Here is a 19,290-nt window from a genome sequence, read left to right on the forward strand (position 1 = left end):
AAAAATGCTGTAATTGCAGGAAAGGCACCAATAGTTTCTTTAATGAGTCCAGATATGATAGTATACAAATGTTCCTATACTGAATCCATAAACTTGTCAATACATGTATTTGTTACATTCCAAAGATTTTCTAAGGTATTTTCCAAAGAAGGAAACTTACGTGCTATGTCTGAGGTCTCTTCACATTACTTCTGACCCAGAACTGTTTTGATAACAATTAATGGGGAAAAAAAATAATTTCCACATTGGAAGCCCAGCTCTCCATGGTGCTGTTCTTGCATAAGGAACGAGTATTGTATTGTATTGTATCAATTTGGATTAGTTCCTTATGGCAGTGGTGCATTTCCTATACTCAAACTAGTTGAGCTCTGAACAAATTCAATACAACTTTTCTTTAAATGGTGAAGCTATTTCTTCTTTCAGTTGGCCAGCAAAGTAGCCAATTTGATGTTCCTTGTACTCCGTGTTATAATAATCATTTTGCTCCCAGGCTAAATTCTGTTTGCCAAGATTTTTGCTGTCGGTTTTGGGAAATGGTCCTTTAGAATCCAGTTGTATTGAAATGCCTTTTAAAACTGTACTTGTGATGAGTTCCTTTATAAGGTTTATTTGGTGACTATCATAAAAACATAAGAACTAGGAACAGGAGTAGGCCATACAGTCCCTCGAGCCTGCTCCGCCATTCAATAAGATTATGGCTGATCTGATCAAGAACTGCGCTCCACTTCCCTGCCTGCTCCCCATAACCCCTTATCCCCTTATTGTTCAAGAAACTGTCTATTTATTCAGTGTCCCAGCTTCCACAGCCCTCTGAGGCAGCAAATTCCACTAATTTACAACCCTCAAGAAATTCCTCATCTGTTTTAAATGGGCGACCCCTTATTCTAAGATCATGCCCATCAGTGGAAACATCCGCTCTGCATCCACCTTGTCAAGCTCCCTCATAATCTTATGTTTCGATAAGATCGCCTCTCATTCATCTGAATTCCAATGAGTAGAGGCTCAACCTATTCAACCTTTCCTCATAAGTCAACCCCCTCACCCCCGGAATAAACCTAGTGAACCTTCTGTGAACTGCCTCCAAAGCAAGTATATCTTTTCATAAATATGGAAACCAAAACTGCACGCGGTATTCCAGGTGTGGCCTCACCAATACCTTGTATAGCTGTAGCAAGACTTCCCTACTTTTATATTCCATCCCCATGGCAATAAAGGCCAAGATACCATTGGCCTTCCTGATCACTTGCTGTACCTGCATACTATCCTTTTGTGTTTCATGCGCAAGTACCCCCAGGTCCCGTTGTACTGTTTGCAATCTTTCTCCATTTAAATAATAACTTGCTCTTTGATTTTTTTTTCTGCCAAAGTGGATGACCTCACACTTTCCAACACTATACTCCATCTGCCAAATTTTTGCCCACTCACTTAGCCTGTCTATGTCCTTTTGCAGATTTTTTGTGTCCTCCTCACACATTGCTTTTCCTCCCATCTTTGTATCGTCGGCAAACTTGGCTACGTTAAACTCAGTCCCTTCTTCCAAATCGTTAATATAGATTGTAAATAGTTGGGGTCCCAGCACTGAACCCTGTGCCATCCCACTAGTTACTTGTTGCCAACCAGAGAATGAACCATTTATCCTGACACTGTTCTCCGTTAGTTAGCCAATCCTCTATCCATGCTAATATATTACCCCTCAATCCAGTGAACTTTTATCTTGTGCAGTAACCTTTTATGTGGCACCTTGTCAAATGCCTTCTGGAAGTCCAAATACACCACATCCACTGGTTCCCCTTTATCCACCCTGTTTGTTATAGCCTCAAAGAACTCCAGCAAATTTGTCAAACATGACTTCCCCTTCATAAATCCATGCTGACTCTGCCTGACCGAATTTTGCTTTTCCAAATGTCCTGCTACTGCTTTAATAATGGACTCCAACATTTTCCCAACCACAGATGTTAGGCTAACTGTCTATAGTTTCCTGCTTTTTGTCTGCCTCCTTTTGTAAATAGGGGTGTTACATTTGCAGTTTTCCATCTGCTTGGAGCATTGATGCATTCCTGAGACTGGAGTTTCTGCATGATTTCCTCACAACTATCTGTGTAATCTGGGCGGAACCAAATGAAATAGATTTAAAGATTGCTTAATTTTAAATGTGAGTTGCGCCCAAAACTACATTACGCCCAAGTATCAGCGACCTTTTAAGCTGGTTCAAAAGTCCATTTGCTTGAAGCCATCTCTCTGTACCAAAACTGGAACTGGCCATGCCCCCAGGTCGGCATGGTGAGTTTGCACCGATTGTGCCCATTCGGGGGTGTTCATCATATTGTGCCCACCTCCTTGGGTGCACAGGCACCTGTGGTTGCATTAATATAGCGTTAATCATCTGTACCTGTACTGACCACTAGTTTTCTTAAGGTTGCAGTTACATAGAGAATCCAGCCTTTGGTACCTTGATAGTGCAATGTTCAACCAGCAGATCCAAGGTGTACCACCAACCAAGCCTCATACAGTGCTCAGTGATGACTGGGCTTGAGTGCATGCGTGCCTTTTGTTCTCATCTTGTGGTGACCAATTGAAGTTCTGAGAGTGGGAGAACACAACACTTCTTCCAAATATGAAAGTCAAAAATAAATTTATAAAGTTCTTGAAGTCCAATGACTCATCCAGAGACTTCCAAAATTTCCATATTTTGACCATGGGTTTTTAATTTTCAGTTTCCTCTTGTGTCTTGAAGGAACCTCAATTTGTACTCCTAAATGTGTAGCAAGTTTTCTGTCACTAAATTTACAAGTTTATGCCTTGCTGTCTGCCTAGACTTTTGTTGGAATTGTTTTGCTACATGTTGCTAAATAGTTTGCCATGTTTTTTTGTGGATGTTATTGCTTTGTATTATTACTCTGAGCAGAATGCACTGTACCAAGTCAAGTGATAATCCCCTCCTTCCTTTTACAAGGATGTAGCTATCACTTAAACATGAAGTCTGTTTCTATTTCAATGTTTTGTCAACAATGGCAGTACTTTGTTAAGCTGATTAGATGTCCCTCTTTTGGACACAGTTGTGTCTAGACTGGCATTCATTGACTATGCTTTTGGTTAAGTTCCACTACTTTAACCACCTTTTGAGTGGTGTTGATTCTGTATATTGTGGTTGAACAGTATGATTCTACTTTCCAGTTCCGTCTGCTTTGTTTCTAGCTTTTTGTTCAACTATTGTTTAGGTTGACACAATTGTGTTGTAGATGTAATGTTGTCCAATTATAGCTTTATAGTTTAGTCACTAAAAGAGAGCATGATTTTTAAAAATTGCTCAACCAGTTCTCCTATTTGGGTAACTGGTTTATTTTTGTTGAAATCTGTATTTCATTTTGTGCTATTATAGAGAAGCTGGAGTTTTAATTGGTAGTTTTGCAAAGAAAATGCTTGAGGATGGATCACTTGCATTTTGTGTGTTAACCTGTAATTTCTTACAAAATAGAATTAATACATTTTGATCAAAAGTTTTCAATGTTTCATTAGGCATGAGTAGGCACCAGACTTGAATAGTCCATGAGTAAGCTTTCCCTTTGCATCTTGTATACTATGTTCATATTTGTGCATGTGGTACCTCTTCAGCCGTTTCTTTCATTTTGTGGGATTGTCTTTACAACACAAATTTCCTAATGTAAATGAGTCAACTAAACCGGATTTCGACTTGGTTCATTCTGGTGCATTAGACCATTTGCTCAGTGCTGACCCAGTGCTACATGGTTTCAGAAGACCAGTTGGAATGCTATGTCATCCCTTGGCTGAGTGCCTAGTTTCCATTGTTGTATAGACAAAACTAGCACTTGTACATGTACAAGTTAGTCTCCCAGATTTGCAGATCCCAGAGAATCCTTCTACCAGCTGTGATTCTTTCCAGGGTTTAATGTATGTTTACACACTCCATATGTATAGGGTTATATCTATCAGAACAGTTGGGGAGAATTTGGGTTTGTTTCCTGTGGTTTTACTTAAGCCTGACTCATTCTCTTAAGAGCTAACAGTCTTTGGTTGTGGGTTCCATGCCCATACCATGTACAATGTAAATTATGTAAAGCTCCCATGTCCCCAGATAAAAAAATCTGAGACTGGATAATAAGTAAATATGTACTCCACGAATGGGTTTTGCAGCTGACTGGGGACATTGGATCAAATTTATCCATGAACAGTTTCCTCCAAGTGCTGTAAAATCCTGGACTGAATAATAACTATTACATTAACTTTGGAACAGTCCAAATGAAGGTAGAAACCTGAGCCAAGCAGTTCATTGTTGACATCCTGGACATAGAGGTCTGTTCAGCAGTTCAAGTCTTACTGCTTTTAAGTGTTAACTTGTTCTGAAAGTTTAAAATATGCATTTGAGGCTGCTGTATTTGAAGCTGGCATGAACAATAGCTTAGTGCTTTCCACAAAAATTGTGCTACTGTAGTATATCATTACTGTAGTATGTATGGAGGATGCATGAATGAGAAAGAGCATTGTTATCAATTATAGATTTCCTTTCCTCATTATTTGGATATAGTTCAACCACCACAAGCCAAACTTCCTTCCTTGCCCTGCAGTGTTTTTTCTCGACATGGTGCACCTTGAAACTTGTGGTTTCAAATTTCCTTGTATCGACTCAGTTTGAGTGTTGACCCTAGCCAAGAGCCTGAAGTGTGGTTCAGAACAAGACTCTTGAATGTTATAACATTTCAGAAGATGATTCTTGTATGCAGGTAGACTGTTAAAGGGGCACCTTTAATTCAAAATGCAAAAATTGATAAAATAGGAAGGGAATTACTCCTTTCTCCCAAGTGTTCCTATGCATTGGTATACATCCTCCGACAGAGGAAATTAAAAATTAGTTCAGGAAGTTGTATAAGGGACAAGAAGCTGTAGTATGAAGGAACAATGCAGTGGTTCTTTACAATGGGTGTAGCCTGATGGATTCTTTGGGTTTAGTAAATGTATATGTCACCTGGGTTTGGTGCTCACTGCCACAGTCCATCTATTCTGGCATGTCCATCTCTCTCTGCTTTCTCTCCCCATTCTCTGTTGCATGTCACCCCTAATTTCCTAAAATGGAAGCTGGGAAGGCATTTTGTAAAACCAGACAGGCTCATTTTGTACCAGGGCTTGCTAACTACTTCAGTAATGATTGAAATCTCCTGTGCATTTCTAGTAGTGTTTGTATTTTACTAAGTAAAATTAAAAAAAAATTAGGAGTGAGAAATGGGTCACTAAAGAATCATGACGGTGATTGTGCATCACACTAAAATGTGCCCAGGAATAGCATGTTAAGACCTTAAGACAAATACTATGATATGTCTGACTAATGTGGAGTGGAGTGATCAGTTTATTTGCAACAACCCACCCAAAATACAAATTCCATTTTCCACAGTGCAAATTAACTGCACTATCATTATACATTCTGGGAATCTTCATGTACATTATTGTTTTACTGTTGAAGTGTATGCTTTGACTTTTCTGTCGGGATTTGTTACCATGTGTAAATATTGAACCATTAAAATATATATATTTTGTATATTAAACAGCGACTCCGAAGGCTGTCAACTAAATATAGAACTGAAAAGATCTACCCAACAAGCACAGGAGAAAAAGAAGAAAATGTTAAAAAGAACAGATATAAAGATATCTTGCCATGTAAGTTTTCAGTTTTGCATTTGAAATTCAACAATAACTAATGTACTTTGTATGCTTTGAATGTTCAGACAACTTTGAGGACAGGATTGATATTGGTATGATGCACTCTAGAATTGAATAGCTCATTACCGTGACTCTCACATGAAGAATTGTCACCTGAGCAAGATATCAGTGCTGCTGGCACCAATGGAACGATACCCCAGCACGAGTTAGCATCTTCAAGAGAATTGGGAGATGATAATTAGGGTGGGGTAAAATACAAAGTAAGTTTTTATTTTTCAAAAGGAAATTAAGGCAATGATTCTAACATCTCAAACAGACTAATATTTAGTGCTCCATTACAGTTTGAAATACAGTAATCTTAAAATACTTTCATATTTATTTATTGGATTTTGCCATACTTCAATTACTATTTATTTGCTTCCCTTTTGCCTACTTGAAATAGCAACTTGTCATGTGGGGAATTATGGATACAAATCAGCATTATATCATTGTGTGGGACAATGAGTTAGTACATAAACTTTGAAACAAAGAAACTCAAGGTTGGAATTATTTCAGGTCCATTTATTTTGCTTTCCTGTTATCTTAGCAGGCTTTTTTCAAGGTACATGTCCAATTTGATCTTGCGATCTGAGCTGCTACCTACCCCAACAACCTTGAGCTATTTCAGAAACCATCCACTCAGTGATGTAAATTTTCCCTATATCCCATTTCAGTTTGTGCTCATGTCTCTTTATTCTGCTATCTTGCGATTATGGTATTCTGTACCAATTTGAATATCCTTAACTCAGCCACCAGATCCCTGAACCTTTTATCATGGCTCCTTCAGCCTTCTCTTCGAGAAGAGTCTCTCCTCAAATATTACATTTTCTAGTAGCCCTTTTTTAGCATCTTTTTCTGCATTTGCTACATCCTTCCTGTGCTAAGCTTTCTACAACCACATTGAATTCTCCCACGTGCAGTCTAAACAACTCAACAGTAGCAGAGTACTGTCTTTCGATCTGCACTCTATTCCTGTTATATAACCAAACATTCAATTTGCATTATTGACAGCAGCCAGATATTGGATTGATGTCGTGAGAGATCCGATGAACTGTTAAGTATTTTCCTATAATCCCTCTACTTATTTCTTATCGCTCAGTGCATAACTTTACACATAGCTATGTTAATTGCATCTGCCAATTGTCTGCCCACCTCTCCAAACAGACCTGATTTCCTCTCTATATTGTCCCCACCTTTCTCCATTAACCATCTTACTATTTTGATGCATCTGACATACTTTGAGATGAAACTACAAACACCCCCTCTTCCAGATTGCTTATGGAAATGTTGTGTACTGATCCCAATATCAAGTCCTGAGAGACCCTACTTGTTACATCCTTCCACCCATAATACTTGCTATTTACACAGAATCTTGTCTTTCCCACTTATGATTTGTTCCATCTCTGCATGCTGTTGCCAATACTGTCACGGCTAATTTTGTCAACTAATTTTTTCATGTGATACCTTATCAAAACCATTCCATGTAAACCACATCCGAGTTGTCTTGCATATCTTTATTCATTATTTTATCAAAAAATTCTATGATATTGGCCTTTCAAGACTTCTATTTTGTATTTCTGATTGGTTTTGGCAGCACATCCTTGAGTTTCCTAAGAATCATAGGATAAAATGCCTATTGCCCAGGTGTTTTATTTATTTGGATCTTTATTCAAGTAACCATCTCTTTTGTGACAAATTTATTTCAGCCCTCTTTCTGCCTATCTTGGAATATCCACTTTGTTGCAGACTCTAGACTGTCCTGTTGGAGATTTTTAGTTCTGTATTTACAAGCATTCACTTTTCAAGACTGTCATCTTTATAAACCTCAACACCCTTTTTCAGAAGTTGGTGATACAATAATCATGACTTTTACCCTTCCTTCCCTCCCCCACCATTTGATTTAATTTCCTGAACAAATCTAAATTAATTTGCTGCTTAGCCACGTTAACAATTCTTTTGTAATTTATTTGAACAAGTTTTTCCTTATTCTGGCTCTTATACTTGGTTGCAGACAACTTACAGTATTCGAATGCCTTTGCTTTATTCTAGATAGCATTAATTACCTTCCCTGTCACCGAAGCTCACATTTGTCACCTCCTATTTGTTCTACTCCTTGTTACCACAGCCTTTCATCATCATCATCATCATAGGCAGTCCCTCGAAATCGAGGAAGACTTGCTTTCACTCAGTGAGTTCTCCGGTGACTGAACAGTTCAGTATGGGAATTAGTCTCTGTCATTGGAAGAAAGGGTGGGTGGGGAGTCTGGTTTGCCGCACGCTCCTTCCGCTGCCTGCACTTGTTTTCTGCATGCTCTCGGCGACGAGACTCGAGGTGCTCAGCGCCCTCCCGGATGCTCTTCCTACACCTAGGGCGGTCTTTGACCAGGGATTCCCAAGTGTTGGTGGGGATGTTGCACTTTATCAGGAAGGCTTTGAGTGTGTCCTTGAAACGTTTCCTCTGCCCAGCTGGGGCTCGCTTGCCGTGTAGGAGTTCCGAATAGAGCGCTTGCTTTGGGAGTCCGGCATGAGGACAGTGTGGCCCGCCCAACGGAGCTGGTAAAGTGTGGTCAGTGCTTCGATGTTGGCCTGATTGAAAACACTGACGGTGCGTCTGTCCTCCCAGGAGATTTGGAGGATCTTGCTGAGGCATCATTGGTGGTATTTCTCCAGCGATTTGAGGTGTCTACTATATATGGTCCACGTCTCTGAGGATGGGTATCACTACAGCCCTGTAGACCATAAGCTTGGTGTCAGATTTGAGGGCCTGGTCTTCGAATACTCTTCCTCAGGCAGCCAAAGGCTGCGCTGGTGCACTGTTGAACCTCGTCGTCTATGTCTGCCCTTGCTGATAATAGGCTCCCAAGAAATGGAAAGTGGTCCACGTTGTCCAGAGCCACACCATGGATCTTGATGACTGGGGGGGCAGTGCTATGTGGCGGGGCCAGGTTGGTGGAGGACTTTTGTCTTACGGATGTTTAGTGTAAGACCCATGCTTTCGTATGCCTCGGTGAAGATGTTGACGATGTCTTGGAGTTCAGCCTCTGTGTGTAGACGCAAGCGGTGTCTATATACTGTAGTTCGACGACAGAGGATGGGACGGTCCTAGTGCGGCTTCCATCCAGTACGGGGTTCAACGGACATGATTTTTACAGTGCAACAACTGCAAGAGAAATGTAGGGAACAGCACCAACCCTTTTACATGGCCGCCTTTGACCTCACAAAGGCCTTTGACACTGTTAACTGCGAGAGACTATGGAGCGTCGTCCTCCGTTTCGACTGCCCCCAAAAGTTTGTCGCCATCCTCCAACTGCTCCACAAAGACATGCAAGCCGTGATAGTGACCAATGGATCCACCACAGGCCCAATCCACGTCCGGACCGGGGTCAAGCAGGGCTGAGTCATCGCGCCAACGCTCTTCTCGATCTTCCTCGCTGCAATGCTCCACCACACACTCAACAAGTTTCCTGCTGGAGTGGAACTAAACTATAGAACCAGTGAGAACATGTTCCACCTTCGTCGTCTCCAGGCCAGATCCAAGACTACCTTTCAATTATCCTTTTAAGTCTGTTTAATTTAGCTTCTACTCTGCGCCTAACTATTCTTCTCTTGCATGTATGTGCTTCCTCATAAAATCTGCCTGCCCAAAATTTAAAGTTTTAATGCTACTGTTACTTTTCCTAGCCCAGAGCCTTATGATCACGGTTCCAAGCCATTTCCCATCAAATTTCTTGCTCTAATGTCTCATTATTAGTCCGCATTGGATCAAGTATTGCGTCATTTCGAGTCCTCTCTAACATGTTCCATGCAGCAGTCCCTCCCACACTCAGAAATTTGTACTTTTTTTTGTTCCTCCTAGCAGTACACAAACTCCAGTCATTGGGCCCAAGTTTCCACATGATTTGTGCCTGATTTTTAGGAGCAACTGGTGGAGAACGGACTATCTTAGAAATTGCAATTCTCCACATTTTTTTTTCTGCAGTTCTAGTCAGGTAGAACAGTTCTACTTTGGAACAGAATTTTTTCTTCAAAAGGGGGCGTGTCTGGCGACTGACGCCTGATTTGAAAGTTTCCACAGTGAAAACGTACTCCAAACTAAGTTAGAATGGAGCAAGTGAAGATTTTTGTAGAACTGAAAAAACCTGTTCTACACATTAAAAAATCAGGCGCAGGTTACAAATTAGGCGTCCAGAACGAGGTGGGGGAAGGGAACTCATTAAATTCTATAATAAATCCTTATTTATACTTATACAAATATTATACAAATAAATCCAACCTGAATAAACATTTATAAGAAAAGATTAAATAAACCATCTTCCTACCTGTGTGAAAGTGCTTCAGGCAGGCCTTTCGGGACCGAAGTCTTGGGCCGGCCCGTCCCCAACACCAGATTTACAGGTAGGTGGCGTTGGGGAGGTTCGGTTCAGAGAGAGAGAGAGAGAGAGAGAGAGAGAGAGAGAGGGTCGGGTCCAGTCGGGGGAGCGGGAACAGGAGCGCGGGTTGGGTCGGGTCGGGTCCAGGCGGGGAGCGGGAACAGGAGCGCATGTCGGAGCGGGAACAGGAGCTTGGGTCGGGTCCAGGCGGGGCGCGGGGTGGAGCGGGAACAGGAGCGCGGGTCGGGTCAGGCGGGGAGCGGGAACAGGAGCGCGGGTCGGGTCAGTCGGGGGGGGGGGGAGCGGATGTCGGGTCGGGTCTGGTCCGGAGGCAGGGGGGAGCGGGTGTCGGGTCTGGTCGGGGGGGGGGGGGAAGCGGGTGTCGGTTCTGGTCGGGGGTGGGGGGGGAAACAGGAGCTGGCTGTGGGAGGAGCCTTATCCACGCAGCCCCAGTGAGGCCACCCCTCCCACACAGTTCGGCGCCTGGAGCTACTGCACTTGCGTGCCCACTGTAGCGCGCATGTGCAGAGATCCCGGCACTGTTTTCAGTGCAGGGACCTGGCTCTGCCCCCCCCACAGCTCGTGCTGGCTGCGCCGAGGGCCAGAGGACCTGCAGGTAGCTGGAGAATACCGAGGATTTTTTTAGGCGCACTTTGTGGCGCGAAAAACAGGCGTTCAGGTTGGGACTGCGCCGTTCTTGGCGTGTGTGGAAACTTGGGCCCATTATGTGGGTAGTTACAATCCTCCATTATTAAATCCTTATTGTTGCTGGATGCTCTAGCTTTACTTTACTGTAACGTAGCTCATCAGTGTTGAATATCTGATCTGAGGTCTGTAGCACATTCCCACTAGTAGTGCCCCTTTATTTCCCTTATTTAGCTCTAACTAAAGAGGTTCAGTCTCTGATTATAGTCTTCCAGTGTCCTATCTCATTTGTGCTCTGCGACCAGGTTTTCCATTATATCTCTGATGTCCATGTATGTTACACTTCTCTCAACTTTTTTGAACTTGGAGCATTTGTGCATAATTCCTTTCATTCAATCACCTGCATTTCATTTATGCTTAACTTTTTCTCTCCCCAACTTCCACAGTTGGTCAAGGAATAGACTTGCTGATGAAAATATCACATTATATCTGACTGTCACAGTTTTCTCATATTTTGACACTGTTACAATTCTGGCACTTTCTTTCAGCCCAACATTGACATCTCATTGTTTGCATATCCTTAAAACACCTTGAGCTTTAATAGGACGAGCTACTTTTTTGAGTTTGTATTTAACGATTGTGTGGGGTATGCACAGTATTAACCTGTTGTGTTTTGTAAACTTGTTTCCCCTCTTCCTTCTCCACACTACAGTTGACCATAGCAGGGTGAAACTTGCATTGAAAATTACAGAACAGGATTCAGATTATATCAATGCAAATTTTATTAAGGTAATGTTTGTACGTACTTCACACAGCGTTTTGTTTAGTGGGAAATAAAAGTTTATTATTGCATGATAGATTTACAACTACGTAATATTTCAATGAAAGCATGTCATGCAGTTGTTAGCTTGTGTTCAAAACACGTTTCTGTGTTTCCTGTGGTTGTTGCTAAAAGCAACAGTCATTCCCACAAAACTTTGTTTCACCATGATAAAAGTTAATGATGAAATTAACTGGATTTTTTTTTGTTTGGATTTTGTGCTCCTCGAGGCAAGAAATGGTAGCATTGTAAAGTGGAACATTAACATTTTGTGTATAGAATATTGGCATCAAGCACTTGCAAGTTGGGTATAGCCTGATTCTCTACTTTGCCCATCAATTTGCCTTCATCCAAAGATCAGAACATTCCCCATTGTGTTCTAATTTCTTTTAAATTTCCCATACTAGCCATATTGTCTTCTTTCGGAAAGGATTAGCAATAATGTCCAGTTAGGGACAGTTTTGTACTGTGGGTCTATGCCTTTTGGCAACCAACATTTTGTTTTGTGTATTTAAAAAAAAAAAATCAGCTGGTAAACTTGATTATTAATACGGAAACAGGATTACCTCAAATTCCCTTATTTCATTGTGGGAAAATGGTATTGGGTTTTGTAATTACACATGACCTGGATTTAAAAATGGAAAGCTAATAAATTCTGTTTACTTTGTTAAACCCCCCCCCCCTTAATACATGCAAATTTCCATAGATTCTGTTGACTATGCAGAATGCTACCTGGGATAGACACAGCTATTGGGGTCTACACAGAGCGGAATTAAACGGAGTGCACTTAAACAGTGTTTTATTTGGGAATTTGGCAAAAGTGGGAATTCAGAGAAGAGGGGGAAGGAGTTGCTGCTTTTTGCCTACACTACTTGTATGCTTTGTGTTACAGGTAGATATTTAATTTCATTATCCATAACTTAATCCAGATCCATTAAGTTGCCAAGAATCTAAATTGTAAACAAAACTACTTAAATACAAATTAAATTAATTAGAACAAGGTCATATAATAACGGCAGTGCAAGCGGTATGCTCTGCAGCATGTGGGAGTTTGTGGAGAGCATTGTGATCTCGGACAACCACGTTTGCAGTAAGTGCCTGCATCTTGAGGAACTTCATCTGAGTGTTGTTGAGCTGGAGTCTGAGGTGCAGACATTGCGGGGCATTAAGGAGGGGGTAGGGGGAGTGTTACTTGGACACTTTGATCCAGGAGGCAGTCACACCCCTTAGGTTAGGTAGTGGTACAGGTCTGGTTAGTGGGCAGGGATGTGTGACTGCAACTCCGGCAGGTAAGAAGAGAAGCCTCGGCATTTGTCCTTATCCAACAGGTATGAGTTTCTTGCTGCCTGTGCGGATGACGGAAAAGCCTGCAGGGTGGATGAGCAAACTGACCATGGCACCATGGTGCAGAAGGCCATTTAAGTGGGGGGAGTAAAAGGGAATGTAGTTGTAGTATGGGACAGTATAGTCAGAGGGATCGATGCTGTTCTCTGCAGCCGCGACCGGGAGTTCCGACGGTTATGTTGCCTGCCCTGTGCCAGGGTTAAAGACATCTCCGCACGGCTGGAGAAAAAAAGGAGTGGGAAGGGGAGGATCCAGTTGTCATAGTGATCATAGGAACCAATGAAATAGGTGGAACTAAGAATGAGGCTCTGCTGAGAGAGTTTGAGGAGTTGGGGTTCAAATTAAAATGCAGAACCTCAAAAGTAATAATCTCTGTATTGTTACCTGAGCCACCGCCAATTGGCATAGGGATAAGCCGATTAGAAGGTTAAATGCGTAGCTCAGAGTAGTGTGGGAGGCACAGGTTTTGCTTCCTGGGGCACTGGCACCAGTACTGGACAAAGTAGCTATGCTGGGCTGGAACCAGTGTCCTGGCGAACCAAATAACTAGGACAGTAGACAAGGCTTTAAGCTAATGAAGTGGGGGCGGGGGGGAAGCACAAAGAAATGTCAAGGCTTGAGAGCAGAGCAGAGATGTGGGTAAAATAAGCAAAGTGGATCAAGAAGGGACAGAGAGTAACCAAGGTAATAGGGCATCGGTGACTAAGATGACATCTGGGAAAAATAGAAAAAAGTCAAAGCTAAAGGCGCGCAAAGCATTTGCAACAAAATTATTGAATTAATAGTGCGGATAGAAATGAATAGGTTTGATCTAATAGCCATTACGGAGACGTGGTTGCAAAGTGACCACGGTTGGGAATGAAATATTCCAGGATACTTAACTTTTAGAAGAGATAGGCAAATTGGAAAAGGAGGAGGGGTAGCCCTGATAAAGGATGGGAAAAGACAGTAGAGAGAAAAGATCTTCGCTCTGAAAATCAAATGGTAGAATCAGTTTGGGTGGAGCTAAGAAACAGCAAGGGGCAGAAAACACTAGTGGGAGTTGTTTATAGGCCCCCCAAACAGTAATTGTAATATAGGGCAGCATATAAATCAGGAAATTAGAGGCACATATAACGCGGGTAATACGGTAATCATGGAAGACTTTAATCTACGTATTGACTGGCCAAACCAAATTTGCAGTAATAATGTGGAGGACGAATTCATGGAATGTTTACAAGATAGTTTTCTAAATCAGTATGTTGAGGAACCAACTAGGGAAACAGTTATTTTACATCTAGTACTGTGCAATGAGAAAGGGGCTAATTAAGAACCTTGTAGTAAAGGGACCCTTGGGGAAGAGTGACCATAATTTGATAGAATTTTATATTGAGTTTGAAAGTGATTTAGTTAAATCTAAAACTTGGGTCTTAAATCTAAAACAAAGCAAACTGCATAGGTATGAGGGGCGAGTTGGCTGAGGTAGATTGAGAAACTACATTAAAAGTTATGATTGTAGACAAGCAATGGCTAACATTTAAAGAATGAATAAATCATTTACAACAAACATACATTCCTTTTAAAGGCACAAACCCCATAGGGAAAGTGGTCCAACCGTGGCTAACGAGAAGTTAGATCAAAATAAGAGGCTTATAATATTGCCAAAAAGAGCAGTAAGCTTGAGGATTGGCAGGATTTTAGAATTCAGCAAAGGAGGAGCAAGAAATTGATAAAGAAAGGGAAAATAGAATGAGTAAACCAGTGAGAGACATAAAAACAATGTAAAAGCTTCTAAAGGTATTTAAAAAGGAAAAGATTAGCAAAAGTAAATGTTGGTCCCTTACAGGCTGAGACAGGAGAAATTGTAATTGGGAATAAGGAAATGGCAGAGAAATGAAATAAAAACTTTGCGTCTGTCCTCACGGAAGCAGATGCAAAAAACCTTCTGGAAATAGTGGAGAGCCAAGGAATGAGAATGAGGAACTGAAAGAAATTAGTATTAGTAAAAACAAATAGTACTGGGGAAATTAATGGGTCTAACAGCGGATAAATCAAGCCGATAAATCCCCTGGACCGGATGACCTACATCCTAGGGTTTTGAAAAAGGTGGCTATAGAGATAGTAGATGCATTGGTTGTCAACTTCCAAAATTCCATAGATTCTAGAACGGTCCCCGCAGATTGGAAGCTAGCAAATGTAACCCACTATTTAAGAAAGGAGGGAGAGCGAAGACTGGTAACTACAGACCAGTGATCTAATTGAAACATACAAAATTCTTACAGGGCTTGACAGGGTGGATGTTTCCCCTGGCTAGGGAGTCTAGAACCGGGGGTCACCGTCTCTAATAAAGGGTTAGCCATTTAGGACCGAGATGAGGAGAAATATCTTCACTCAGAAGGTGGTGAATCTTTGGAATTCTTTGCCCTAGAGGGCTGTGGAAGCTCAGTCGTTGAGTATATTCAAGGCAGAGATCGATTAGATTTTTGGATGTTAAAGGAATCGAGAGATACGAGGTATAGTGCAGGATAGTGGAGTGGAGATGAATAGATAGTATGCTGCTGCTAAGTTTGCCACCTTTGGAGAAATTGCTCCACTAAGAGGGAAACCTGTAGGAGACCAGGCCCCACATGTGATAACTGACTAATAGTACTCTTCTCTGAGTGAAGTCACTGACATCACATGAGCCCTTTGTTATTGATGATCAGGAATAGTGTTATACAACTCAACATCATATAAATTAGATTTTTTTTCCCTGGAGGAGGGAGGGAAACAAAAGACGATGAGGTGGAGATGCGGGTGCATGAAATGGTTTAAAGATGTATGGGATTGGGATCCAAAATGAAAGTTTGACATTGTTAAAATGGTTGCATAATATTCGATGCACGCTCTGTTTTGAATAATTCAAAATGTATTTGAGCTCTGGTGAATAGAATCCATTGTTTCGATTTTCAGATTGGGTTTATGATGTATACTTAGTAACTGTGTGTAATAGCAATGACTCTGTTCATTGGTTTTCATGTTATGCATGTGCATACTTGGAATGTTTATCTTGATAGTTTAGAAAGTAAAATGTTTGTATAGCTTTATTTAAAAAAAAAAAATGATGTACATTCTTTTCTTGTCATTTTCCAGGGAGTTTATGGGCCAAAATCCTATATTGCAACCCAGGGCCCACTGGCAAATTCTGTCCTAGACTTTTGGAGGATGATCTGGGAATACAAAGTTGCAGTAAGTAGTTTGTTTGTTCTGATCGTTAGAACTAGGAACTTCATTTAATTGGTGCTTTTTAAAATGAATTGAAAAAGTGAATCGACTCAGACTCCTGTAGACTGAAGATGTCATTCTTGATTTTATTAAGCACATTTAATAAACTTTGTGCTCAATATTGTGTGACTTAAAACGAAAAAGCTGCTATCACCCAATTTGACTTGAGCTGAGTAACTACTTAGCTGTTTTTGTATCGAAGTGGTAAATTTCACTTCACATAGAAGGACAGTAATCAGTTTATAATGACACTCTGGTAAATGCATTGTTAATTTGCTGAGGCATTTTATATTTGAATCAGGGTTGTTCTGTGGAATGGAATAAATGCATCTCCATTCTTAAATGACACATGTTGGCAGAACAGAATGTTGTACCTACTGCAAATTAACCAACAACAAATAGTAAATGATGTAATACCCATATTATTCAGCTTCAGACTTTAAGGTTTACTTAAATGAGTGTTTTTGGCGTTCAATTATTCAGATTCAAGTAACTGATACAAAATAGAAACAGAAAATGACATTTGGATCGTCAGACTAGTGCTTGCTGTTTTATTAGACCTACTTGCTCGGTCCAATTCCCATGCCCTTTCACAGTACAGTACAATCTTTAGACGATCTTGGGTTGATATTAACTTATCTGTGGTCTTTTGAATAATCTGGATCGACTGCAACCAATATGGTGGGTATATTGTGTTTTATCAGAGTTTAAGGTGGAATATCACACACGAGTTATGCAGCAAAAACATACAACCATAACAAATAGTGGCCCCAATCGGACAGACGGCTGGCATGGGTTCGCTCTCGCTCTCTGAACTACCCACGATTGGTAGACCAAAGTCAGCATGGTACCATTCTCTGGAGCTCTCCACTTCATTGTCTGTGTTGGAGGCTTTTCAGGCCTTTTTTTTTTATACTCTTTTAAGGGTGGACCCAGGGTAGAATATCATTGCCGTACGGCATGCTGAGGACTATTTTCCTCTTATCTCGTCCGGCCCTATCCTCCCAAGTTTGGAGTTAGACATACCATTCTCGGCCTTCAGATTGTTCGTAGCTGCTTGTTATCCGTTATTTATGTTCAAAACTGTTTATGCAGCTAGCTGTGAAAACAAACTATTTAATTCCATTATTAAATTATTGTACCATGGAATGAATCATTACATTCCCAAAGATACCCTCTATTCCCTTCTCTCTTACTGGTTAACTTGTGTATCTTAGCAAGCAGTTTTGTATTGACGTGGATAGAGAACTCGTTGACAGACAGGAAGCAGAGAGTCAGGATAAACGGGTCCTTTTCACAATGGCAGGCAGTGACTAGTGGAGTGCCGCAGGGCTCAGTGCTGCGACCCCAGCTATTTACAATATACATCAATGATTTAGATGAAGGACTTGAGTATAATATCTCCAAGTTTGCAGATGCCACTAAGCTGGGTGGTGGTGTGAGATGTGAGGAGGATGCTAAGAGACTGCAGGGTGACTTGGACAGGTTAGATGAGTGGGCAAATGCATGGCAGATGCAGTATAATGTGGATAAATGTGAGGTTATCCACTTTGGGGTCAAAAACATGAAGGCAGAATATTATCTGAATGGCGGCAGATTAGGAAAAGGGGAGGTGCAACGAGACCTGGGTGTCATGGTACATCAGTCATTGAAGGTTGGCATGCAGGTGCAGCAGGCAAATGGCATGTTGGCCTTCATAGCTAGGGGATTTGAGTATAAGAGCAGGGAGGTCTTACTGCAGTTGTACAGGGTTTTGGTGAGGCCTCACCTGGAATATTGTGTTCAGTTTTGGTCTCCTAATCTGAGGAAGACGTTCTTTCAATTGATGGAGTGTAGTGAAGGTTCACCAGACTGATTCCTGGGATGGCAGGACTGACATATGAAGAAAGACTGAATCGACTGGGCCTGTATTCACTGGAGTTTAGAAGAATGAGAGGGAATCTCATAGAAACATATAAAATTCTGACGGGACTGGACAGGTTAGATGCAGGAAGAATGTTCCTGATGTTGGGGAAGCCCAGAACCAGGGGTCACAGTCTAAGGATAAGGGGTAAGCCATTTAGGACTGAGATGAGGAGAAACTTCTTCACTCAGAGTTGTTAACCTGTAGAATTCCCTACCGCAGAGAGTTGTTGATGCCAGTTCATTGGATATATTCAAGAGGGAGTTAGATATATCCCTTACAGCTAAAGGAATCAAGGGGTATGGAGAGAAAGCAGGAAAGGGATACTGAGGTGAATGATCAGCCATGATCTTATTGAATGGTGGTGCAGGCTCGAAGGGCCGAATGGCCTACTCCTGCACCTATTTTCTATGTTTCTATGTTAAACAGTCAAAATCCTAACTTAGCATTATAATATGGTTATTCGTCGTAATGGAAGATACCTAGGCGTTGGGCCTTGGTTGGCCAAATCAAAGATACAGTCAGCAGCCTTCCTAACACACAAACAGCAGGCAGCTAGCCTAGGAATGTTATAACATCTGTGGAGAGCCAAAAATATAGGCAAATTTTAAGCATCTATCCAACTACTCTAATGCTAGCCTGAAGACACTTCATCTCAAGCTTTAATACACTATTATTTGCGTCACAATTTAATTCGTATAACCATTTAAGTTTTAGGCACCCCTAATTTCTAACACTTGAGGCGGGTAAATACTTTTACCAGTGTACTTGCATTTGTAATGTAGGTTTTAACTCAAATTATAAATCTATTACACTTGTTGAGCTAGTTATCTGACATTTACTTTTTTCTTTTTCCAGATAATTATCATGGCTTGCCGTGAGTTTGAAATGGGGAGGGTAAGTTTCTGTGTTCCATTTTTCGTGTTCTAACTAGGGGCTCAAGTTTTGGCTGTCCCGCAGAACGGTGCACCTCTGAGAGACCCGCCTATTTTATAGAATTAAAAGCTCACTTAAACCTTACCTCGCAATTCTCGATGTTCATCAGGCCTGTTTGGCAGTCTGCGCGGCTCAGCACAAGCAACTGGGGGTGGAGCTACAGCCCTGCGCTGAAAAGAGTGCTGGCAGTTGCGCGCGTGCGCAGCAGCTCCTGGCCCTCCCAGCACGTCCTGTCTCCGGGCGACCCTAACCCTGGCCAAAGGGACGTCGCAATGTTCTCCACCCCTATCCCGGGCCGAGTGGCCTGCCTCTGTCTCCAT

The 19,290-nt window shown here is 41.5% G+C and overlaps 1 protein-coding gene across 3 annotated transcripts in view; it reads left to right on the forward strand.

Annotated features, from left to right (window-relative positions):
* LOC139278505 (tyrosine-protein phosphatase non-receptor type 12-like) overlaps positions 1 to 19,290 on the forward strand; it is a 145,534-nt gene that overhangs the window by 60,468 nt on the left and 65,776 nt on the right. For all 3 annotated transcript variants that reach the window (XM_070897346.1, XM_070897348.1, XM_070897347.1), the window contains exons 2-5: positions 5,559 to 5,667; positions 11,437 to 11,513; positions 16,000 to 16,095; positions 18,893 to 18,931. In XM_070897346.1, the coding sequence (XP_070753447.1) occupies positions 5,559 to 5,667; positions 11,437 to 11,513; positions 16,000 to 16,095; positions 18,893 to 18,931 (321 nt within the window). The remainder of the gene's footprint in view (positions 1 to 5,558; positions 5,668 to 11,436; positions 11,514 to 15,999; positions 16,096 to 18,892; positions 18,932 to 19,290) is intronic.

The sequence above is a fragment of the Pristiophorus japonicus genome, chromosome 13 (assembly GCF_044704955.1).
Source record: "Pristiophorus japonicus isolate sPriJap1 chromosome 13, sPriJap1.hap1, whole genome shotgun sequence".
Taxonomy (NCBI): domain Eukaryota; kingdom Metazoa; phylum Chordata; class Chondrichthyes; family Pristiophoridae; genus Pristiophorus; species Pristiophorus japonicus.